Source organism: Macaca mulatta, chromosome 2, assembly GCF_049350105.2.
Source record: "Macaca mulatta isolate MMU2019108-1 chromosome 2, T2T-MMU8v2.0, whole genome shotgun sequence".
NCBI lineage: Eukaryota > Metazoa > Chordata > Mammalia > Primates > Cercopithecidae > Macaca > Macaca mulatta.
The window spans coordinates 100,744,536-100,769,744 of NC_133407.1; the positions used below are offsets into that span (position 1 = coordinate 100,744,536).

A 25,209-nucleotide genomic window follows, 5' to 3' on the forward strand; every position below is an offset into this window, starting at 1 on the left:
TTGCACAGGTGGGGAATCCAAGGCGCGGAGGGGTCTGGGCCAGAGTCCCGGGGCTATCCACTCATTCCGGGGTTGTAGGGTAGCATGTGTCAGGAGCGTGGGCTCGAGCGTGCGGGGCACTAATTGCGAGTGCAGTGGCCACAGGCTCCCGGGCAAAGTGGTCAGGAACCCACTCCCGCCACCTCCGTCCACCACCCAGTGCGCAGGGTGGTGCATGCGCGTCCTCCCATCGGGCGCGGGCTGGGGGCGGGGCCTCCGTGTTGTTGTTTCTCTGGGGCCCCGCCCCTCAGGGGGGCGCGGACCACGCGGCCGGAGGGCCCGCCTCCCCTCCCCCTCCCCGCCCAGCCCGCCCGCCTCTTTGTATCCAACATCCGGGTTTCCCCGCTGGCTCGGCTCCGTGGCCGCCGCTCAGGAGCCATTTTGGACTCGGTTCAGCTCCCCTCCCCCCCACCCCTCCCCCCGTTCATGGCCCCTCCGGACTCGGCCCCTGCGCCCGGGGCCCGGGCCCAGCCCCGCCGCGCTATGCCTGAGTCGGGCGCGCCCCGGCCCGTGCCCCGCCGCCGCCCCCCGGCCCCCGCGTCGCCCCGGAGCCCGGGCCGCAGCCTGCGCCGCCCGCAGCGGCCCTGAGCCCGGCCCCGCCGACCGGCCCTTGGAGCCCGAACGCTGCTCGGGGACGAAGGCGCAGGAAGCGCGCACGGAACGAGACCGAAGGAAGGAGCGGGAAGGAGAGCGCAGCCGCCGCTGGGCCCTGCGCGCCCCGGGAGCGCCGTGCGGCCCTGCCCGCGGGCTCCGGGTGTGCGCGGGGCGGCGCAGCGGAACATGACGGCGCCCTGGGCGGCCCTCGCCCTCCTCTGGGGATCGCTGTGCGCCGGTAAGAACTGGGCGCGGCGCGGGTACGCCGAGAGGGCGCGCAGGGCTGGCCCCTGGCGCCGCGCGGTGTTTACCAACAAAGGGCGGGCCCGCGGCCTCGTCGCCGCGCCACCTGTATTCAGCTCGCATCTCCCGGGGCGGGGGCTGGGGGCGCGGTGGGCGCCCAGCTCGCCGATCTTGGGGACACGATCTTGTTTGTGCAGTCGTCTGCAGAGTTCTGGTTCCTAGAGGTGCCCCTGCGATGGGGGCCGGGACCCGGAGCCTCAGGGTCGGAGTTCGGGCTACGCGGGCGCGTGGAACCCAGGGAAAGAGTGAGGAAAACCTGAGCGTGGGGAAGGCGGCCAAGAGGGGTGGGCAGATCTCATTAGGGGTGGCAGGATTGTAGGTGCAGCAGCGGCAGGAGGGTTGCACGTCCCTCAGAGTCACTAAGTGTAGCGAAGCGAAGGGGGGCGGCTTCACGCAGCCCAAAGTCCCTTGCATCTCTTGCCACCAGTCTGCGTCGCGTTACCGGCCCAGCGGGCTGTTGGTGCTGGCTCCCACCTGCTCCCTCTTTCCCTGCCGTTGGCCCCGGGATGCGGAGTGTGGTCGCTTCGCGGGACCGCTTTGGGCACTTGGGAGGGGAGGGGGTGGGTAAGATGGAAAACCAACAGGTCCCCGTTCGCTCGGGCCTCCGGGAGGCACGTGGCGGGGTGGGTGACCCGCGCTCAGCTCCCCGGCGGCTGCGGGCGTGTGGCTGGAGGTGTTCGGCCAGCGCATGTGTGTTTGGGGGTATGTGGGTGCGGGCGTAAACAAGCGGAGTTCCGCCTGTAAAGCTTTTTTCTCCTGCGGCCCAAGCACCAATTTCCCTGTCCCAGTGGTGCCCGGGTACGCCTAACCGCGGCGGGCGCGCCGGGACGTCCCCTGGCCAGTCCTGGGAAACGTGGGGAGCTGGGCATTGAAGCTCTGGCGAGAAGGTCGGGGCGGCTGGTACCCGGCCGTCGGGTCCTGCGCGTCTTTGTTCCCAGCCCCCATTACACATGCAGCGCGGGTCCCCAGCCGCCCACGGTGGCAGCAGCCTGGAGTCTGGGAAACCCTCGAGGGGCGGGGCCGGGCGTGCAGGGGCGGGGCCGGAGTCCCCACGCTGCTGCGGAGGTGGAGATTTGGGGATTTGGCATCTCCGTCCCATTCCCACCATAGTTCTACCTCCTCCTTTGCGTCGTCGTGAGGCTTAGTTTACACCGAAAGCGAGTGAGTTCTGTAGGCTAGTAGCGCGCGCACAGCCTGAGTGCGGAGACGGGAAGGCAAAGACCAATTGGCACCTGAGAACTATATGGAAGAGGGTGTTGCAGCTCTCCTGGAGCCGCTTCCTGTGTGCTGGAGGCAAAGTGGTGGTCGTGTTGGACTTTGTGCTCCTCTTTTTTGCCCCGCTCCCTTGGGATGCATTTTCCCCAAGGAGGGCTTGAAAGTGACAGGGGAGGCATTGGTCTGCCAGAGGGAGGGCGGCAGCAAGCTGACTTGATAGGCACACAGCAGCCCACCGGGCTGCCTCCAGACCCGCTGCTGGCCTGATCCCTGGAAGTGCTGGGGCTCTTCCAAGCCCAGGCCTTTAGGAGAGCTTCCTCCCGAGACAGGACAGCTTCAAACCTGGGATCTGGGGACCACACCAGTCTCACACCTCCCTCATTAGGCAGGGCAGGGTGGCATCAGACCCCTGGAAGGAGTGTATTTTCTTTCTTTTTCGTCCGTTTCAGCCACCTAGCTTAGGCAGTGCTGAGCAGTGTATCCTGTCCTGGGAAGAAGGTCGGGGGTCACTGGATATTTCGTGTAGTCACACCAGCCAGTCCCTGACCTGTGAGGAACTGTGAAAAGAGCTGCCCCAGGCCCAGTTTGCAGCGGACCTGACCCTCCGTTGTTTTGGCTTCAGGGATGCCCTTTTATTTCAAGCTCCTGGCTTGCTGTTTGGAATAACCCCCACCCTGTGCAGCACACAATGGCCTGCTAGAAGGAACATCTAGAAGAATGCTGTCCTGGCGACAGAAATAGTATATGAACTATGTATACATATAAAACAACGTTTTCTAGTAGTCATGTTAATAAAAGGAAGAAGAAACAGCTGTGTCTTAGTTGGGACTTCCATAACAAAATACTGTAGACTGGTGGCTTAAACAGCAGAAATTTATATCGTCAAAGTTCTGGAAGCTGTAAGTCTGAGCCCAGGGTGCAGGGTGCTGGCATGGTTGGGTTCTGGTGAAGACCCTCTTCCTGGCTTGCAGACATCTGCCTTCTTACTACATTCTCACATGATGGGTGGGATGGGGCTAGGGGGTGTTTTCCTCTGTTTATAAGACTGTGAATCCTCTCCCCATTACCTGAGGGCCCCACCCTTCTGACTTAATCTAACCTTCACTACTTCCCAAAGGTCCCATCTCCAAATACCATTACACTGGGGGTCAGAGCTTCATCATATGAATTTTGGGGGTACACATGCTTTCCATGAGATGGAATGAACTTTAATAGTATATTTTACTGGCCTGGCACAGTGGCTGATGCCTGTAATCCCAGCACTTCAGGAGACCGAGGTAGGAGGATCACGAGGTCAAGAGATCGAGACCATCCTGGCCAACATGGTGAAACCCCATCTCTACTAAAAATACAAAAATTAGCTGGGCGTGGTGACACATACCTGTAGTCCCAGCTACTCCGGAGGCTGAGGCAGGAGAATCGCATGAACCTGGGAGGTGGAGGTTGCAGTGAGCCGAGATCGTGTCACTGCACTCCAGCCTGGTGACAGAGTGAGGCTCCATCTCAATAAAAAAGTGTATTTCACTTAATTTGATATATACAAAGTAATCATCTCAGTCTGAAATCAGTATTAAAATGAGACATTTTGTGTTCCATTTTTGTACTGTCATCAAAATCCTGTGTGTGCCTTACAGAACATCCTCAACTCCAACTTTCCACATTTCCAGTGCTCTGCGGAACATTTGGCTAGTGGCTACCATATTGGACAATGGAGTCTCAGAAGGGAAGGCAGAATTTATGGTGTAATAAGTGGCACATGGTGCTTGTCACAAGATCAGTCAGTGGTCAGTTAGTTCTTTAATAATTCTTTAAGTCTTTTGTGGTCTGTGTCTGGCCGAGTGTCCTTGGGAAACAAGCCATTTGGCTCTTGCATTTCAGTGGACATCCTGGACACTCAACGCTGTATCCTACAAGAACTCCTAACACCTGTCTCTGTACTTGGGGTTCAGATCAAAGGGCCTATGGGGGTGGAGTGAACAGTATTCTAGGTGAAGTGTCCAGAGCTCTTGGAGAGGGACCTGCCTCCTATCTGTCCCATCAGGAAGTGCAGGCCCTGATTGCTCTGATAGGCTGACCGTTCTTTGACCCAAAGATGTTTCTTGGCCACTTCCTTGGTGGAGGGAACGAGCTTGTGAAGTGAAGTGACTTTCATCCCTCAGGCCTAGTGTAGTGGTAGCTGCCAAGGACATGGGCTGCAGAGCCATGGGCCATGGGTGCCCCTCCCAGGGAAGAGTGTTTTCTGCTATCTGTCCTTGTATCTGCTGGGCACTTGAGGCTCTGCCCCATCTGGGTGAGCTGCCCTTTGGGAGGAATCCCTAGCTCTTGGGGGCCCTTTCAAGACAGATGATGTGAGAAACCTGGCCATCTTTCCAGGCCCTACAGCTGGGTGAAAACATAAGATCTGAACCCCATGGCCTCCCATCGCTTGGGTGGGCCTCTGTGGTATACTACTCTGTGGGTCTTTCTGGGCATCAAGAATCTCCAAAAGCAGCTGAACCTCCGCTGGCACTTCACCTAAGGAGCTCCCGTTATAGGGAGCCAGTGAAGAGCCCACATTCTGTACAGTGGTCCTTGATGTCGTAGACCCCTCTGAGAATCTGATGAAAGCTATGGACCCTTCCCCCAGGAAAATGTAAATCGGTATATGTGTGCATGTGGTTGTACATTGTATGCACCCACTCTGTTTTGTAGATACTGGGAACCTGCTGCCCCCTGATTAAACTCCTTGAAGTCCTGGCTGCCCTGCACATATCCACTGTAGCAGTCCTAAGGGGCAGCTTGTTCTGGGGTGGGAGGGGTGCTTGTTCCACCTTGGTACCTCACTTACTTTGCCTTTTGTGATCCCGCTGGATGTTTAGATTCTAGCCCTGGTGTCTCTTTCCAGAAAGCTGCCCTCTTGAGTGCCTGCCTATGCATTCAGCCCCTCTGCTTGGGAGCTCAGGGTAGTGCAAATGAGAACCAAGGAGTATCAGTTCAGGAGTTTAGATCCACTCACATATACTAACCTGTCACCATGGATTGGGATCTGGAGGGTTGAGGACTGGGTCTGGATAATCTTTTTGTGGGTAACTCCAGATAGACTCTAGATAGTCCTGAGGTAGGGTCCTGGTTGCATGGGCCTCACTCTAGAACGGGGTTTCTCAGCCTTGACACTATTTACATTTTAGGCCTGATGATACTCTGTTGTGTGTGGGTAGTGGTGGGTTGAGCTGTTCTGTGCATTGTAGGATATTCAGCAGTATCCCTACCTCTACCCACAAATTCCAGTAGATCATGTCAACCAAAAATGTTTCCAGATCTTGCTAAAATGTCCCTGGCAGAGGTGAGAGCAAAATCATCTCCTGTTGGGAACCACTGATCCAGAATGTTCTCATGCTTTCAAAGAGGCACACAGTTGTAAGAAGTAGGTAGGGGTAACGGCTTATGAGTGCATATCCATCCCCCCACTCTGGATGCAGGGTTGAAGGTGAGGTTCTCCTCAAGGCCTAGGAGATTCCTGCTTAGTGAAATCTGCTCAGCACGTGAGAGTTTGGTTCAAAATTAGTGGTTCTGGTGTACAGCTTGCCACCGAGGAGAATCCTGGCGTCCTTGAGTTTTCCCAGAAGTGGTTCAGGTTTCAGGGAGGCGGAGGCTGTGGGTGGCTGGGCAGCCTGCCTGCCCGCACCCGCCCACTCGCCTCTGACCGTTGCCTTAAGGCTGGCACTCAGCCTCTTCCTCCCGTACACGCAGAATGTCAGGAAGTGCCTGTTGCTGGGGACTCTCTGCCTGCCCAGCACCCCCTCTCTGCTCACCTAGGGGCCTCAGGAGCTGAGGCTAGCCCTGTCTGCCAAGCGGAGCACTGGGGTTGTAGCAGGCCGTGGGCATGCCCCTTCCCCTGAGCAGACCTGCCGTGTGGCGCTCCGGGGAGCCGCAGAGGCTGTGGGCCTGGAGCCCCCAGGCCGGGGACACCAGGGCAGGTGGGCAGCCTCTCCCCAAAGGTATGGGTGCAAGTCTCTCCCCTCTCTTCAGGGTGTGGTGGCCAGATGGGAATCTGAGGGCAGGGCCAGGCTTCCTGCTGTGGACCTGGGGAGGTGTGGGCAGCGCTGCCTTAGACATGCGGCAGCCAGCACTGGAGGCCCCGGTGGAGCGGTTCGTATCTGTGGAAGCTTGTCTGTTGGGCTTGGCAGGCTGGCAGCCCCCTGTGGCTGCCCCCATGTTTATTTTCTACTCCTACCCTGGCCTGCTTCGAGCTTGGCTAGGGAATGCTTCTGTGGGACTCTCTCTCATCTTGAACTCAGTGAGACACAGTTTGCTGCACTGGGAAGTGATTACAAACTGGACTCTTAGGATGGCGGAAGCATTTTTCAAAGCCCCAGTTTCCAAGTGCTCCACATCACTGGTATGTGAAGTGCTTGCTGAGGTTCAGACTTTAGTTCCATCTGTTTTTGGGGTCTTTACAAAGGGGACTTTATTTCCTTCTCAGAATTCTTTCTCTTCCTTCCCTCCCATTCTGTCACTAATTCTGTATTCCAAAACAGAGACCCACCCCCTTGTTCTGGGCTTCCTTTTTTGGTCTCTCATTCTGCACCAGACTTAGGGGTCCATCCTAGCCCTAGAGGTGCCTATTCCTTGTGGTCCTTGGGGTACCACTCCTGAATGCCCAGGTTTTCCAGGGGTGGAAATGCTGCTGCCTTCTTCTGACTCTTTATTTATTACATTGGTCAGTGATGTCTCTGACTAAGACAATGGTAGGTGCTGGAAATCAACGGATAAAGCAGACTGGGATTGTTCAGGGGTCAGCCATGCCTCTTCCTGCAGGGCCCAGGACCAATAATAGCTTTCTGCCTTCGGATAGCCCCATGCTTTCCTCTGGTTATTCTAGGCTTGCTGTACACATGCATGTGCCTTTTTCAGATTCTTTCTGGGACTGGCAGCTCCAACTGGGTGTTTTCATTCATGGACACATGACCTCTGGAAGCGGGTGTGGAAAGGAAGCCTGTCCCACTGGGCAAATGTGAGGCCCTCTTCCCAGGGGAATGTTGTCTGGACAGGTCTGACCTGCTGGACAATGGGGCTTCTCCCTGGCCAGTTTCTGGGCTGGAGCTGAGGTGTTTTGTGAGGCGAGCTCATGCTCTTTGCGTGTGTTCCTCTGCCGACTATTTCAGTTCCACTCTGACAACCAAGGAAGCTAAAATTAGTTTTGGAGAAGGAAAAGGAAGGCTAGTTGGAAACCCAAGCCCTTGGCTGGAGAATGGAGGAGGCTGCTTCCCAGGTTTGTGCCTGAGCATTTCGGAGGATGAGACCAGACCAGCTGTTATCTGTCCATCTGAGGAGAGGGAGGGGTCCCTGTGGCCTCCCAGACCTGAACCAATTAAAACAGGAGACTGACTTGGAAGCTGACTCTCTCAAGTGTTGATGCCAGGATGTTTTTTCCTTCTGGCTTGTGCAGTGGTGCACAGTGTTTTCAGGTATGAGGACAATGCCTTTTAATGAATGTCCAGTGTCATTGATAACCCTCCTCCCCTTCCCCTCCAACTGGATTATTATGTGTCCGTTGATTTAGAAAGCACGCATGAGTTTTCCCAGCCTGGGCTGGCAACCATGGTTTAAGAACTCTTATTTTATGCACTTTTTGGGAATTTCCTTCTCACTGAAGTTTGATATTGGGTTAGAGGGGAGTCCTGTGGCCCAGGGCTCACACAGGAGGTCCAGCTTCTCTGTGTAGTGAGGGCATAGTGAGTAAAGGCTCATCTGCTCTGGGGCTTAGAAACTAGAGGAGCAGAAGGGTTAGAGAGATGAATTCTGGTTTCTCTTCCCACCTGGCTGGCTCCTCCTGTGAACCTTCTGGCTGAGGGTGAGACCTACAAGGCTGTGTGGGAGTAGAAGGAGGGCCAGGGTAATGCAGTCTATCTCCCCTGCCCTGAAACCTCCCATCCAAACCTCCCATCACTGAAAGGTTAGCCACCCTGGGGTGTAGTTTGGGGAGTAGAAGTCACTTCAGCCCTAACTAATTTTTCCATTTCTAAAAACAAATTATTACTTTTTAAACAAGTAATATACCTACATTGTATCACAGAAATTTAGATGTTACGGATAAAACTAGGGCCTCCTTTTATCATCTCTGTTCCCCATCTGAGGCCTCCTCCAAACGTAATCCTTTGAAGGTTGAGGTATATTCTTCCAGACATTTTTACCTGTGCATCTATAGAAATACTTACAGAAATAGACAGGTTTTTGGCCAGGCACCGTGGCTCACACCTGTAATCCCAGCACTTTGGGAGGCTGAGGCGGGCAAATCATGAGGTCAGGAGATTGAGACCATCCTGGCTAACACAGTGAAACCCCGTCTCTACTAAAAATACAAAAAATTAGCCGGACGTGGTGGTGGATGCCTGTAGTCCCAGCTACTCGGGAGGCTGAGGCAGGAGAATGGCGTGAACCCGGGAGGCAGAGCTTGCAGTGAGCCAAGATAGCGCCACTGCAGTCCAGCCTGGACAACTGAGTGAGTCTCCATCTCAAAAAAAAAAAAAAAAGAAATAGGCTTTTTTTCCACCTAAAATGGTATTCAAGCATTTAATTGAAGTATAAACATATACAGAAGAATGTACAAGTAATTAAACAGAAGTGACAGCTGAGAAGCATTTTCACAAACTGAATACACTGGTGTAGTCAGCATCCAAGTCAAGAATCAGAAATTTTCCAGCCACCCATCCCCAGCAAGTCCTGTTTTGTTCCATTTCAGTCTCTACCAACACCCACTAAGGTTAACTACTATTCTGACTTCTAACAGCATAAAATAGTTTCGTCTGTTTCTGTGTTTCGTATGAATAGAACCTTACAGAATAAACTGCTTTGCATCCATCTTTTCCTCACCATGTTTGTGACTTTAACCAAGGTTTTTTTTTTTTTTTTTTTTTTTGAGACGGAGTCTTGCTCTGTCGCCCAGGCTGGAGTGCAGTGGCCGGATCTCAGCTCACTGCAAGCTCCGCCTCCCGGGTTTACGCCATTCTCCTACCTCAGCCTCCCGAGTAGCTGGGACTACAGGTGCCCGCCAACCCACCCGGCTAGTTTTTTTTTGCATTTTTTAGTAGAGATGGGGTTTCACTGTGTAGCCAGGATGGTCTTGATCTCCTGACCTTGTGATCTGCCCGTCTCGGCCTCCCAAAGTGCTGGGATTACAGGCTTGAGCCACCGCGCCCGGCCTGGACTTTATGATTGTATAGAATGTATGCAGACTGTTTCTCAAGGATAGATGAGAAAATAACTTCTGGATTTTAAGGCGTGTATTACTGGTTTTAATAGATACTGAAAAATGGTTACACTATTTTATTTATTTATTTATTTTTTGAGGCTACCCAAGTGATGGCAGTGGGGGTAGAAGCTGGGTGATTTGGCAGTTGGCTCTCTGCGGTAATCTGTGAGCATCCTTCCCACCCCCACACCCCAACCCCTGCTGACATGCTAGATTACAGAGGTTAGAAATAGCCTGGCTTCAAGAAGGATGCTGGGACATGGGAAGGGCTCATTTCCACTGGCTTAATGTATGAGGAGACCTGGAGATAACTTCTCGTGCCTGCGTCTCCTACCTTGTGCCTGAGTCTCCTGGGTACTGTGCTGATGAGGGAAGTAGCAGTGGACAAGCCAGGATGTGCTGGTCTGGGTTTGGGATGGAAGTGCATATGTGCGTTCACTTACCAGGCTCCATGCTGCCTGCAGACTCTGAAGAGACTAAGGCACTTGCTGAAGGTTGCTGAAGAGCTCTGGGTAACGGCACTACTGGCGAACCTACTGCATTTGACAAAATCTGAGTGTGACAAATTCTAATTTCATATGTGGTGATAATGATGGTGGGGGTATTGGAGAAACCTGTAGAAAAACTATTTTAGAGTATGGTGAGAAGCTTTTCATGACAGAAGGAGCTCTGGTGAGTTTCTGTTCCTGGCTGAGTGTATGCCTTGTTCCCTGTATAACTCTCTGCCACAGTTGGCAGAAGACTTAGGGAAGATAGTTTGGGATGACTTGTTCTCCAAAGCTCTTGCTTCCCAGTCTTGTTCTTCAGCTTGCTGCCTACTCTTTACTGTTATGTTAGGATTCTTTATGTAAGTCCACTTGTCAGGCCCTGCTAATGAATTTAGATGACACTCAAGTTTGTGGAACTGTTTCTAGTACAAATGATACTCCAATCATCTTTCCCACATTATACGTATGATGTGCACTGTTTGTGTCTTAGTCTGCTCAGGTTGCCATAATGGAATACCATAGACTGGGTGGCTTAAACAACAGAAATTTCTTTTCCTGCAATTCTGGGGGCTGGAAGTTAAAGATGAAGGTGCTGTCAGGATTGGTTTCCAGTGATTCCTCTCTCCTGGGTTGGCATATGGTAGCCTTCTTGCTTTGTCCTTTTTGCTGTGTGTATCCACTCCAGGTGTCTCTTCTTATAAGGATGCCAGTCCTGTTGGACTGGAGGCCCACCTTTATCACCTCATTTAGCCTTAATTACCGTCTTAAAGGCCCTATCTGTAAATATGTTAATGGCAAAACCCGCAATTACTTTTGCACCAACTCAGTAGTCACATTGGAGGTTAGGGCCTCAACCTATGAATTTTGGTGGGACTCACTTCAATCTATGACTGTCTGAAACAATAAAGTTTGGTTGAAAGTGAATTCTGTTTTCCTCTTGAGTGACATTTTGGAATGGAAGTTACTTTTTTCAGGGCTTTGCCCTGGTGTCTCTCTTGTTCTTGCTTAATACTGTCCATGGACAATCTTATCTACACTGGTGGGCTTAATTTCTGTGTATGTGTGCAGGTTCCCTTGCCTTTGGGCATGTTACGATCCTGAAAATATGTCTAAAAGCTGGGTAAAAAGTAGATATGGAGATGTCCTTTTCTGATAATCAGGACCAAATCTCTTTCTAAAGGTAACTGGAGAAACTGGAAAAAATAAAACTTCTCTGGTTGAAGGCATTGTATATCTAAGAAGATACTGAAGACCTACCAGGCCAGTATCTGCATGAGAACAAAGGCCTAGGGTGATGATTTTGGTATTTGGGTCTGTTTTTAGTCATAGGGTCAACTGAGAGGCTGCATTTGTAGCTTTGTGGGGCTGGGAAGACAGGAATTGGAATTCTAAGCAAAGGGTGGGCAGAGTCAATCACTTACTTGGGATTGAGATCCTAAAGATATAGAAGTTAGGGGGACCCACATGTAGACAAACACTAAAGTTAGATTGAAATATTCTGGGGTGCTGGGTGTGGTGGTGCACACCTATAATCCCAGCTACTTGGGAGACTGAGGTGGGGAGGATCATTTGAGCCCAGTAGTTCAAAACCAGCCTGAACAATATAGTAAGACCTATCCCAAAACCAGAAAATATGTTCTGGGTAATGGTACCTTTAGACATGTTAATTCTTTCTAGAGGATTTATGCCATCCTAGGCCTCGAATTATCTCTATAATTTTTCAAATACAATGACTGGTAATTTTAAGTAAACAACCAGCCAAAACATCACAGTTGAAGCCAACCTGGATGACCTCCAGGTTGGAGTTGCCATGTACATATTTAAAAATAGAAGTGTTCAGCCAGGCGCAGTGGCTCACACCTGTAATCCCAGCACTTTGGGAGGCCGAGGTGGGTGGATCACGAGGACACTAGTTCAAGACCAACCTGGCCAACATGGTGAAACCCTGTCTCTACTAAAAATACAACAAAATTAGCTGAGTGTGGTGGCAGGCGCCCTGTAATCCCAGCTACTAGGGAGGCTGAGGCAGGGAATTGCTTGAACCTGGGAGGCGGAGGTTGCAGTGACCCGAAATTGCACCACTGCCCTCCAGCCTGGGTGACAGAACGAGATTCCATCTAAAAAAAAAGAAGAAGGAGAAGGAGAAGAGGGTTCACTGTGGTCAAGGAAATGATAGTGGGAATTTCAGCAGATAGCTGAAAACTATGAAAAGGAAAAATCTCTTAAAGACTTGTTCTGCATAGTAACAGAAATTAATAAATCAGTGAATGCTTTTATCAGGGGATTAGGTGAAACTGGATAGAGAATTAGTGAACTGGATGATAGATCAGAAGAAAGTATAAACTGAACCACGGACAGGCAGAAAAATGGATAACAACAGAATAAAGAGAAACCCATAGAGCATGAAATGAGAAGGTCTAAGATTCATGAAATCACAGCCACAGAAGTAAAGGAGAGAGAATGAGGCAGAAAAGATAATAGCTGAGAACTTTCTAAAATTAAAGATATCAAGCCACAGATTCAGGAAGTCCTGTGAATCCCAGGTAAGACAATAAATTTTAAAAATCCACATCTATATCCATCACAGTAAAAATTATGGAAACCAAAGACAGAGAATGTTGAAAGCAGCTAGAGAAAAAAGGCATTATTATCAAAAGAGCTGTAGTTATACTGACAGCTAACTTCTCAATAGAAACAGTGGAAGCCAGAAGACAATAGAATGATAGCTTTAAGTGCTGAAAGAAGTAGTTGTCAGCCTAAAATTCTGTATCAAGTGAAACTGTCGTTCCGGAAAGAAGGCATCATGATGTTAAGTGAAATAAGCCAGACATGGAAAGACAAATACCATATTATCTCACTTATATTTGGAATCTAAAAAGGTTGATCTCATAGAAATAGTGCACAGAATAGTGGTTACCAGAGGCTAAGGACGTAGGTAGGAGGTCAGATGGGGAGAGGGTGGTCAAAGGGTACAAAATTACATTTAAAGGAATAAGTTCTGGTCTGTTGCACCGTAGGGTGATTGTAGTTAGCAAGAATGTATGGTATATTTCAAAATAGCTAGAAGAGAGGATTTTGAATGTTCCTACCACAAAGAAATGATAAATGGTAATGGATTTGCTAATTACCCCAATTTGATCATTACGCAGTGTATACATGTATCAAAACATATTCTACCCCATAAATATGTACAGTTATTACGTGTCAATTTTTAAACAAAACCCCTTTTTTTTTTTTTTTTTTTGAGATGGAGTCTTGCTCTATCACCCAGGCTGGAGTGCAGTGGGGCAATGTCGACTCACTGCAACCTCTGCCTCCCAGGTTCAAGCAATTCTCCTGCCTCAGCCTCCCGAGTAGCTGGGACTCCAGGCACATGCCACCACGCCTGGCTAATTTTTGTATTTTTTAGTAGAGAGAGGGTTTCACCATGTTGGTCAGACTGGTCTTGAACTCCTGACCTCGTGATCCACCCCTATCAGCCTCCCAAAGTGCTGGGATTATAGGCATGAGCCACCACGCCTGGCCTACAGAACTTCTTAAAAAAGAAGGAACATGTCAAGGAATGTGTTCTTCAGGCAGAAGGAAAATATATCCAGATGGAATGTCAGAGATGAAGAGAAGAATGAAGAGCAATGAAAATAATAAATATTCAGGCATTTATTGTGAGAATGTGTTACTGAGTTTGAAATACCACAAAAGAAAATGCTTGGCAACAATGCTGTATGTGAGAGTGGAGTGAAAATGAATTTAAATTGTTCTAAAGATTCTTACAATGGCCAGGAAGAGAGTGGAACTACCAAGTAATACTAAATTTTGATAAGGCATGCTGTCATCTCTAGGGTAACTTAAAGAATAGATTATAACTTTCAAGCTAAAAAAGAGACAAATGGCCTGGGTGCGGTGGCTCACGCCTGTAATCCAAGTGCTTTGGGAGGCTGAGGTGGGCGGATCACCTGAGGTGCGTTGTTGAAGACCAACCTGACCAACACGGAGAAATCCCATCTCTACTAAAAATACAAAATTAGCCAGGCATGGTGGCGCATGCCTGTAATTCCAGCTACTCGGGAGGCTGAGGCAGGAGAATCGCTTGAACATGGGAGGCAGAGGTTTCAGTGAGCTGAGATTGTGCCATTTTTCTCTGGCCTGGGCAACAAGAGCGAAACTCCGTCTCAAAATAGAAAAAAAGAAAAAAAAAGGCAGACAAATGGGCCGAGTGAGTGGCTCATGCCTGTAATCCTAGCACTTTGGGAGTTCAAGTGGGGAGGATCACTGGAGCCCAGAGTTTGAGACCATCCTAGGCAATGTAGTGAGACCCCATCTCTACAAAAAATAAAAAAAATCAGCCGAGTGTGGTGGCATGCACCTGTAAGTCTGAGCTACTTGGGAGGCTGAGGTGGGAGGATCGTTTGAGCTCAGGAGTTTGAGGCTGCAGTGAGCTGTGATTGAGTCACTGTACTCCAGCCTAGGTCACAGAGCAAGACCCTGTGTCCAAAAAAAAGGAGGCATGGAATAATAGAGAATTCTTCAGTTGAGAAGAAAGCAATAAGAGACAAGGGAACATAGACCAGATGAGATAAATACAGCTAATATTTCTAATAAATATATGATGTAAAAGTTATTTTTAAGACAGGGTCTCACTCTGTCACCCAGACTGGAGTGCAGCAGCGCAATCTTGGCTCACTGCAACCACTGCTCCTCCAGGCTTAAGCGATCTTTCCACCTCAGCCTTTGAAGTAGCTGGGACCACAGGTGCAAACCACCATGCCTGGCTAATTTTTTGTATTTTTGGAAGAGATGAGGTCTCATCCTGTTGCCCAGGCTTGTCTCGAACTCCTGAGCTCAAGCAGTCTGCCCGCCTCAGCCTCCCAAAGTGCTGGGATTGTGGGTATGAGCCACCATGCCGGGCCTGATGTAAAAATTCTTAATAAATATTTAAGGATGGATCTGAATACTTATTAAAAGCTCTGACTCTGTGGGTGGAGTTGGCTTAATCAAGGGTGATCTGATTGGGCTGTTTTGGGAATTAATTGGATTTCCCTGAGAAATATCTTCTGTTTTCTGTCTGGAGGGGGCAAGCCTGGATATTAACATCCTGGAAGTCACAGGGGATGAGAACTAGGGGTTCCTGTATTTGGTATATTGTTCTGTATTCCTCCTGTTTCAGTGTGATACCTGTGCCCTCAGATTTGCCTGCTCCTCTTTGTCGAAGAGGCTCTCAGTTCATTTTCTTTGGAAAATAAACATAATCTCCGCTGGGTTGGAGAGGGTCAACCATGATGAGTGGTGGTAGGATCTGAGGATCTGACTGTACCTTACTAACCAACTCTTCTGTCTTTAGACTCATCTTTACCCTATTCTTTCAGAGACATTTGGTGCCACAAATTCCTGAGTTTTGAAGGGTTCTGTGGGGGAAGTCACATTGCTTTTCTACTTTATCTAGAGCCAACTTAGGAATCTGTGTGATCAGTTACCATGTGTGTAAATGCTTTCCAGCCTTGAAATGTCATTTCTGTGGTTCTCTCCTGTTCTCTTTGTTCTTACAGGTTTATGCCTTAAAATACTTTACTGTGGTTTTAGTGGGACTACTGGAGGGAGCAAAAGGAAATGTTTGTGTATAATCCTTGGCGTTTACCTGGAAGTTCTCCTTCCAGTGTTGTTCAGGAGTGATGGGGCCTGGGAAAAGGCATGTATTTCAGAGCTGTGGGAGGATGGTGCCAGGTCCTTGTTTACAAAGTCCAAGTTGGAAGTGACTTGAGGTCACCTGGCTTGGTTCCTTGTTCCTAGGCGGGACTTCTGAAGGCAGATGGAATTCCTCCTGTCACCTTGGAAGGTGCTCTTGTATTTACATTTCTGGCATTTGTAGTGAACAAAACAGTGGAAAATCCTCATGTAAAATACATAGAAATGCTGGAAAAAGTATAATAAACACCCTTTTAAAAATGCATATACATTGCTGCATGTATAAGAAGTAAGGGAAAAGCAAGAAAGGGCTGGAAACTAGAGCTGTGTGCCTTCACTGGCTGAAACTGCTGATTCCTTGGGGACTTTGCCTGTCTTTGTAATTTAGAGATGTGGGTTTAGTAGCAGTGTGGACAAGAGGAGACAAGATGTAGAATTGAGACTGAGGCCTTTGCATGGCCTCAGACTTCTGTTGTGTTATACCTTCAGTAAAAATGTGGGCTAGAGGAAATATGTCTTTGTTGACAAAGAGACTAAATAATGAAATTGTCTGAGACTGGGTCGGGGTTGGGGTTGGGGTAGTTTCCCTGAGAATTTGTGACCATAGGCCTATGCTCATGTGAGCTTGGCATTTATACCATCCTGTTCTCTGGTAAACTAAGTTGAGAAATTAAAGTGATTCCAAATAGTTAATGTCCTAGGGAGACTGGCAGAAGCCAAAAATATAAGTTACCTTTGAAAGGTTGCCCCTTCAAACTTGGCCTCAAAGTAGTCCAACAGAAACGGCCCCAATGAACATAAGCTCAGTATTCAAAATTCTAAAGTCCTATGAGGAAACAGTACCATGAGTAAAGTCAGAAATAACAAATGTCAGAAGCAAACTTTCAAGAAGTTAAATTATAGAATTCTAAGAGAGATTTGGAAGTAGGCCAAAGTACAGAAGTATCAAAATTGACCAGGAAGTTTCTTTTTAATAGAGCTTATAGAAATGAAAAATAGAATAATTGAATTTATAAATTGAGTAGAAGGACTAAACAACAGATTAGACATAGCTTAAGAGAGAATTCGTGAATTGGAAGTTGATCTTCAGGAATTACCTGTAATGGTGTTTAGACACAGAATTGGAAAATAGGAAAGGAGAGTTAAGAGACTGGACAGAATGAGAAGGTCTAATACGCTTGTAATAGGAATTTCAGAATCATAGAATATGGAGATGCAATATTCAAGTTGATAATAGCCAAGAATTTGTCAGAATTGACAAAAAAACACAAGTCATTAGAATCTAAAGGCATAGTGAACCCCAAGTAGTATAAATTTAAATATATACTTAGACACGTACCTTGTAGTGAAACTGCAAAGAGAGAAAGCAGCCAGAGAGAAAAAAACAGAATATCTACAAAGTTAAATTAATAGCAGACTTTTCAGCAACAGTAGTGGAAGCTAGAAAATAGTGGAATAATATTTTCAGAGAGCTGAGATAAAATAACAATCTAAAATTTTATGTTCATCTAAATTGCAATTCAGGAAGAAAGACAAAATATTTTGAGAAAAGAAACAAAGGCTCCTCTGCCAAGAGATCTCTATTGAAAGATTTTTTTTCAGTAAGGACAGTGGTCTCAGAAACGCAGAGATGCAGGGAAAGATGACTGTATGGACACTTACAAAATACAGACACAAATAATGTCTGATTTGGGAGCTGGGTAATAAGAACAATGACACTAAATACTGAACACAAGCAATATGTTAAATTAGATGTACATTGGAAGAGTCATTAGAGTTTCAAATATTTAAGTTCCAATGAAGGATGGTAGAGATGTTGATTTACCCTTTTAGTGTAAGTGTACCCATTAAAGTTTATAGGCCTAGCTTACAACGGAATAGGAATGAGATGTATAACTTCAAAAGTGGCTAAAATAGGAAATTTTAAAAGATAATCCAAACAGAGGTAACAGTAGAGAAGAAACAAATTTAAACATACCCAGTAATCATATATGTAAACATACCCAGTAATAATAAATGTAATGAGACTGAACTCTAATTAAAAGATGGTGTTAGATTGATTTGGGGGGAGGGAAGAGAGAAAGATTTCTTTAAGTTAGAAAAGATAATTTTCTTTAATACTAACACACACGAAATGTCATATAGCTATGTTAACATCAGATAAAATGGACTTTTGGCAAAGAGCATTCATTGCAAATAAAGAGGGTTACTATATAGTAAGAAAAGTTTTATTACCAAGAATATATAAAATAATTTCTATAACTCAAAGGAAAAGCAATCCAGTAGAAAAATGAGAAAAGATACAAACAAGCAGTTCTCAGAAGGAAATGTTAATAATCGTGAGAAGATGATCAGTCTCACAAGTAATCAGGGAAATGCAGATCCAAATTGTACCATTTCACACTCACCAGGTGAACCCCAGGTGGGGCTGTCATCTGTTGGGAACTTAGATTGACACATCCGCTTTGGAGAACAGTTTAACGGTATTTAGTCAGTTGATGATGTTTAGACCCTATGACCTAGCCAAGAAATGCCCACACATGAGCACACACACAAACAAAAATGTAAAAAAATTCATGATGGCATTGCTGAGATCAACAAACATAAATAACCTGAGTCCAGTAGGTGAGTGGATGCTTAAAGTTATGTGAGGTTTTAAGCTTCTGAAATAAATGCACTTCAGAGCTGCAGGAGAGGCAGCAGTATATAAAGAACATGCACTCTAGAGACAGGCTGCCTGGGTTTGAAGCCTGATTTTGACACTTAATAAATAACTTGGTAAGTTACTTAGCCTCTTTGTGCCTCAGTTTTTATAAAATGAGGACCTGCACAGGTTTATTATGAGGATTAAATAAGTTACTCTTTGCAGAAGAATGCTTAGACCTGGGATGTAGTGTGAGCTGTATAAGTATTACATAAATGTGTGTCAACCTGGATGGCTTATAAATACATGGATGAAGGAGAAAAAGCATATGTATTAGCGACTGTATTTGATTGCCAGAAACAGTCAAGAGTTACTCTCTCAGGTAAAAGAAATGCAAAGACACAATGTTGGAATATTTGGGGTTTTTTTTCTCCCCTATTATACATGCCACTCCACAATGTGCATACACGTGTGTGCGTGTGTCAGTGTCTTTGTTATACACTCTAGCCTTCCTTCCTGGCCCCATCTGTCTCTTCAGGTTCCCTCCATCTCTACACCCGGTTGCCCTTACTCTGGTCCTGGGGAGGTGGTAGATGCTGCTTTGTGGAGCTAGGGGTGTGGAATCATAACATGGATAAGTCACTGCTCTTGGCCCTCCTTGGCTCTTATGGAGGGACCTGCTAGGGCAATAAAGGCAGCTGGGCAGACTCAGGGCTGCCTTTCGAGGGGTGCTGTCTGTGGGGAGAGCTGCCTCTTCTCTCTGGGCAGATGTGAAGGCCGGACACCAGAGGGAGAACACTGGCCCTCCTGAGACATTCTTTCTTGTCCTCCTCTTGGCCATGGAGGCTTCTGGGAGGGTGTGCCCCAGTGTGCTGGCAGAAGCAGACCTAGATAGATGTAGTGGTGAGTGGCACTCCTCACAAAGGTGGGACTGGGCACCTGCTCCCTGGGGTAGGTGGCTGCCAAGGGGCCTCCAGGAGCCAACCGAGCAGTGGTTCTGCTGGCTGCTGGGGTCAGTTCCTCTAGGAGACACTGGCTGGACTGGGGACACCCAAGTGCAAAGCTCAGGGACTCCAGGGGAGGTGGGCATGGACACTCCACCTCTGAACCATCTCCTCCTCTTTCTCTCCCCATTGCACTTTGAGCCCCTCGCAGACAGGACCCTGGTGAGATTTCTCCCTTTTCTCCTCAGGGCATAGTGGGTATGTCCAAAGTCTAGTGGGCTGAGCTGCTTCATAGGAGAAGCGAACCTCCCAGTGTTTGACCTCCCAGTGCATGTCTTCGAGCATCAAAACTAGCCAGCTTAGGTTCTGCTGCCAGAAATGTTAGTTCAGAGTGCAGTCTGCATGTACTGTGTGTGTGTGTGCAAGTATTGCGTGTTTGTGTGGGGGTCGGGAGTGGTGTATCTGGGAGTGGTGTCCTGCCAGGAGGGAAGGTTTGGGGAGCCCTGGGTACTTTCTTTCCACTGGGAGGCCTCTTGGAGCATAGGGACTGCCTCCTTGGGGACATTGCCACTTGTATTTCAGCTTCCTTTGGAGGCCAGCAGTTGGTTTGGCTGTGACTCAGGGATGCAGCAAGCCCCTTGTCCTGGTGTCTGGGAGCTATGCTCGTTTACCTCAGGGCTATGAGGCAGCAGGCCTAAGGGGGTACCATAAGCACCCCCATCTTGGGAGCATGGCTTCTCCTCCTGCCAGGTTAGCTGAGTGGGCTGGGGGTCAAGGGGAGCCACCTTGTGCATGGATGCCCTGGCTTCCTGGGTGTGGGTGGGAATCTCTCTCTATCAAAAGGCAGAGGTGGCCTATGGTTGGAGTATTGCCAGAGGCTATAAATAGCTGAGTGTGTGAAGGAGAGTCTGGGGAAGAGAGAGGAATGGGGGAGGCCCCTGGGTCTCCAGCTGGCAGCAGAGCCCTGTGGTGAGGGAGGGGCATGGAATGTTACATAGGGCTCTGAACATAAAGCTCTTACAGGCATGGTGTGACTTGATGGGCTGGGAGTCATACAGGGTACTTGTGTTGTAAGGGATTGTCATAGGGAGTAGGGGGTAGGTGTGGCTCTAATACAGCCAATGTGCCAGGCAGTGTTCTAACCACTCTTAAAGTGCATTAATTCAATTAGTTGCTACAACTTCCCTAGCTGTGAAGTATTGGAGTAGGACTTGAAGTCTGGCCCACTCATGGCTGCCATGTTTCGCTGGGTTGCCAGTAGGAGGATCTGGTCAGATGGGGGTCAGGTGACATCTTTTTGAAATGGAGTCTCGCTCTTGTCGCCCAGGCTGGAGTGCAATGGCACGACCTCAGTTCACTGCAACCTCTGCCTCCCGGGTTCAAGTGATTCTTCTGCCTCAGCCTCCTGAGTAGCTGGGATTGCAGGTGCCCACCGCCACGCCTGGCTCATTTTTGTATTTTTAGTAGAGATGAGGTTTCACCACATTGGCCAGGCTGGTCTCGAACTCTTGACCTCAGGTGATCTGCCTGTCTTGGCCTCCCAAAGTGCTGGGATTACAGGCGTGAGCCATTGTGCCTGGCCCAGGTGACATCTTGAACCCTTGGGTCCTCTGAGATTTGGAACTCCCAGCCTCTTCACTTGGGTCCTGCCCATGGTAGTGGCTAGAGGGTGGTCCCTGACTTATCAATGGCCTGGAGAGAGGAGGTTACTCTGTTGGCCTCCCTTGTTTGGACTCCTACCTCAGCACAGAGGCTTGTTGCTTGTCTCAATGGAGATGGAAACTCTAAGGACCTAGGGCTTGGGCTGCAGGCTGAGGCCATCCTTCCTTGTTGTTCCCTCCTTTCGAAATCTTGCTCTAGCCATGATACCTACACCCTTCTGTCCATCTGTCTGTCCACCCATCCATCCATGATGTGTTTGGAATGATTCTACCACTCAGGACAGCAAGGGCCCTGCCTTCATTGGCTTTCCAGTCTTGTAGGGAAAGCCTGACATTTAGGAAGTAGTTGTCGAGTACGTGTGTAATGTTTTATTTCTCATATAAGTGTTCGTTGTGTTATTTCATCTTGGAGATTATTTTTGGTTATGTTGTTGGTACACTTTTCAGATGTCTGAGATATTCCTTTAAGCAACAATAGGCCATTAGTCAAGGGTGGTTAAGTTAAGTGGCAGGGGAAACACAAGGGCCAGTGGAAGTAGAAAGTTTGCGTGGTCTCAGCTGAGAGAGAGGGAAGAGCTGAAATCAGAGGAAGGTGGGGAACCCTACGGTCAGAGGTGGTAACTTCCAACTTACGAAGCCTAGAAGCTGATCACATTCAAGGGTGTGACATTATGGTGTGGCTGCAGTGAGGGAAGGAAGTTAGGGGAGTGCCCAGCTTCCCTGTCTGCAGTGCGGCTTCCTGGCTGGCCCCACAAGTCTCAGGTCTCCACAGACCCCCGCTAGAACTGCTGCCGTGGATGCAGTGGGGCCCAGCCTGGCGGGAGGAGGCCCTGTGGCCTCTGGGCAGGGTGCTTCGAATAACCCAGTCATTGGGTGCTGCTTCAGGCAGACTGGGGCAACGTAGGTGCAAGCCTCAGTCCTGGCCCTGGTGTGCTTGCTCAGCCTTTGGTCAGCTACTCCCACCCCACCCTCTCAGGTTCTCCCTCTAAACCTTAAAGCCACATGCTTGATGAAGGGCCTGACTGGGGAAGCCAGTGTGTACCCTTGTAAGCCTCTCTGTGGACCCTGAGGCCCTTCGTTTGGAAGAGGCTGAGTCCCAGCTGACTGGCTGGTCAGGAGGCCATGTGTTTGCCTTTCACAAGTGTCAGAGCCTAGGCTACCTGGTGTAGAATGACCAGAGCTGTGGCTGGGCACTGCCATTCTGATTGGGTGACATTTCGGACCCTTGGGCGCTGCCTGGATCCTTGAGTTTCATTGCTTGCTCCTGCCCCTGGAAGAAACATCCTATCACTTCACGGAGATGCAGAAAGGGGTTGGGTTTGAAAGGGGAATGGCTGCTCCAGTGGTGGAGGGCTTCTTTCACCTGACAGCCAGTCAGTATCCTTCTCTCTGGGGTATACCCTGGGAAATCAAGCTCTTTCCTCATGAAGGCCACCAATGGGGGTGGAGAGGAGAGTGAGGATGTCCTTAGGCTACACTAGTGTTCAGGGTACTTTGCCCTCCCCAAAGGTCAGGGCAGGGTTTGTGTTCCTTGCTACTCCAGTCAGCCATTGAGGCTGATGGCGAAGTAGGGCTCTTGGCTGCTGATGGGCTAGCTGTCTGGTGGGATTGACTCTGACCCCTCCCTCCTTCCTGGGACGGGAATAGTGGTAGAAGACCAGCCAGGAGTGGTGCCAGGTCACTGGCCTACTTGGGCCCAAGAAGTGTGGACAGGATGGCTGGATGCTTGGTGCAACTATCCTCTCAGGTGTCTGCGTGGGGTTCTAGCAATGAGGTTGTAAATGTCACCACCTCCCTCCATTGTGGGCGGCCTATAATGGGGTGCTGGCAGAGCTTTCAGACAGAACCGAACCTCCTTTGGCATCTCCATATTCTTTCCCATCTCAGGGCTATGTGGTTCCTGGGGGTAGTGGGAGTAGACTGGGGCTGGGACTGGAGGTTGTTTTATAGGGGATGGTGAGGAAGATGGATTTGGGGAATGTTTGAAATCAAGTTTGAAGGAAAGTGTTTGAATGGTGGGGGTTGAAGTGGTTGTCCACCTGGATGGCACTTCCTGCAGCAGGTGGAAAGGGGTTCAGAAGTGATGGGGAGTGCCCCGGGGTCATCAGAAGCCTAGCCAGGAGAATGATCTGTGATCGAAGGTTAAGCCACCATCTAGCCCTCCTCTGCCTGAGGCACGTATTCCCCTTGGTGACTTTGAGAGGCTTACCCTGTACACGCAGGCCTCATTCCTTATGTTCTCCAGCCCTGCATGGAAAACATTCCTTATGTTCTTCAGTACCAGGTGTGGTTGCTGGGTGTAGAAAGGACGCTTACAGGGTCCTTGCTTCCCTTTACGTATGGGCAGGGAGTTGTGGAGGACCCACTGGCATGGTCTCCCTGGGGAACTGTCGTGAGAAGGGGGTTTGGGGGCAGAGACAGGAGCAGCAGGAAGCCACTCCCCTTTGCAGTTTTGCCAAGTGGTCCTTGAGATCTTTGTCGCAATCACCTGAGACAGATAGGGGTGGTTAAAAGCACATATTCTGCACCCATTCCCATTGGGATGGGTCTGGATTGGGCCTGGAAATATATATTTGAGTGAACAGTGGTCCTCTTTCCCACACCTCCAACATACGGTGATTCTGATGTGTCCTGGGGTTTTAAGGGTGCCCCTTCATCAGTTTCTGCTGCAGCAGGGAAGTAGCCCCACCCCCACCCAGGAGCCTCAGGTGTTGGTGGCCTTTCTGTGCATCTGGCCTCTGTCTGGCTGGCTGTTTATCCATCCTTCTGGGGCATTAGGTTTCCTGCCTCCTCTCTTTTGCTTAGGCCTAGGGGCAGCTGTGATGGGCTGCAGAATAAGGTGGGGGCTGGTGCCAACTGGTACATGTAAATTAAGAGGTGTTGGATGGATGGGTGGCCTGCGTCCAGGGGTGAGTGCAGGGGGTTGGTGACCCCAACCCACCACCCGGCCTCCCTCCCTCAGGGTGGCCTGGCACCCAGGACTGGGAGTAGGGGTTTGGGTGGTGGTCCCAGGGGCATGCTCAGTGGTTCTCTTTTCTCTGGGGCACAGGCTCTGGGCGTGGGGAGGCTGAGACACGGGAGTGCATCTACTACAACGCCAACTGGGAGCTGGAGCGCACCAACCAGAGCGGCCTGGAGCGCTGCGAGGGCGAGCAGGACAAGCGGCTGCACTGCTACGCCTCCTGGCGCAACAGCTCTGGCACCATCGAGCTCGTGAAGAAGGGCTGCTGGCTAGATGACTTCAACTGCTATGATAGGTACTCCACGACTCGCCCTCCTTTCCTCTTGGACCCGCCTGCACTTATACTGCCCACTGGGCCATTTGGGTCTCAGGATGTCTGAGCGGGAGATAAAGGACCGAGAACGGGCTCTTGAGATGGTAGCCAGGGCCCCACGCCCTTCCACACCCTATTTGTCCTACCTCAACCCTGAGGAGGGGTCTCAGTGAGTGTCAACCCCTGGCTGTTCCTCCTTGGCTTTGGGTCTCCTGTAGGGGAGGTGAGTTCACACCATCCCCCTGATGTTGCCCATGAGGTGCTCTGTCTGTGAGGAGGGGTTGGCGGGGCAGGCCTGGGGCAGTCTTGCATCCCCCAGGTGAGGGGTGTATGGAAAATTCTGTGCCTCCAGGCAGGAGTGTGTGGCCACTGAGGAGAACCCCCAGGTGTACTTCTGCTGCTGTGAAGGCAACTTCTGCAACGAGCGCTTCACTCATTTGCCAGAGGCTGGGGGCCCGGAAGGTGAGGGGGCAGTGTGGAAGTGGGGCCTTGAGTCAGCCGACCTGGGCCTCTTTGGCTTGGAGCTCTTGGCTCCTCAGTTGGGTGGGGTGTGGCTACAGGGCCCTGTAGTCTGGCTCTGGAGGTGTGAGGGTGGGCAGACTGTTTGACACAGGGCTCTGTGTGTCCCCCAGTCACGTATGAGCCACCTCCGACAGCCCCCACCCTGCTCACGGTGCTGGCCTACTCACTGCTGCCCATTGGGGGCCTTTCCCTCATCGTCCTGCTGGCCTTTTGGATGTACCGGCATCGCAAGCCCCCGTACGGTCATGTGGACATCCATGAGGTGAGACAGTGCTGGCTTGGGGCAGGGCAGGGTAGAGGTCGGGAGGACAGGCCAGACCTTATTAAGCCTTGCTCTCCCCCAGGACCCTGGGCCTCCACCCCCATCCCCTCTGGTGGGCCTGAAGCCACTGCAGCTGCTGGAGATCAAGGCTCGGGGGCGCTTTGGCTGTGTCTGGAAGGCCCAGCTCATGAATGACTTTGTAGCTGTCAAGATCTTCCCACTCCAGGTGAGTATTTGAGGGGCTCCATCCAGGTCCTCTGCCTCCACTGTAGCTTGAACTGGAGGCTCTCCTGCCCTGAGGCAATCCAAACCCCAAATACATTGTGGTATTAGAGAAAAGTGAGCCTTATTG

General features: G+C 49.8%; 1 protein-coding gene across 6 annotated transcripts in view; it reads left to right on the forward strand.

Annotated features, from left to right (window-relative positions):
- Positions 1 to 386: 386 nt before the first annotated feature.
- ACVR2B (activin A receptor type 2B) overlaps positions 387 to 25,209 on the forward strand; it is a 29,604-nt gene continuing 4,781 nt past the window's right edge. The window contains exons 1-5 of one of the 6 annotated variants that reach the window (XM_028843964.2): positions 387 to 871; positions 23,848 to 24,055; positions 24,426 to 24,535; positions 24,706 to 24,857; positions 24,940 to 25,083. In XM_028843964.2, the coding sequence (XP_028699797.1) occupies positions 820 to 871; positions 23,848 to 24,055; positions 24,426 to 24,535; positions 24,706 to 24,857; positions 24,940 to 25,083 (666 nt within the window). In that variant the 5' untranslated portion in view covers positions 387 to 819. The other 5 variants (XM_077992181.1, XM_028843963.2, XM_077992178.1 and 2 more) reach the window with 5 other exon arrangements.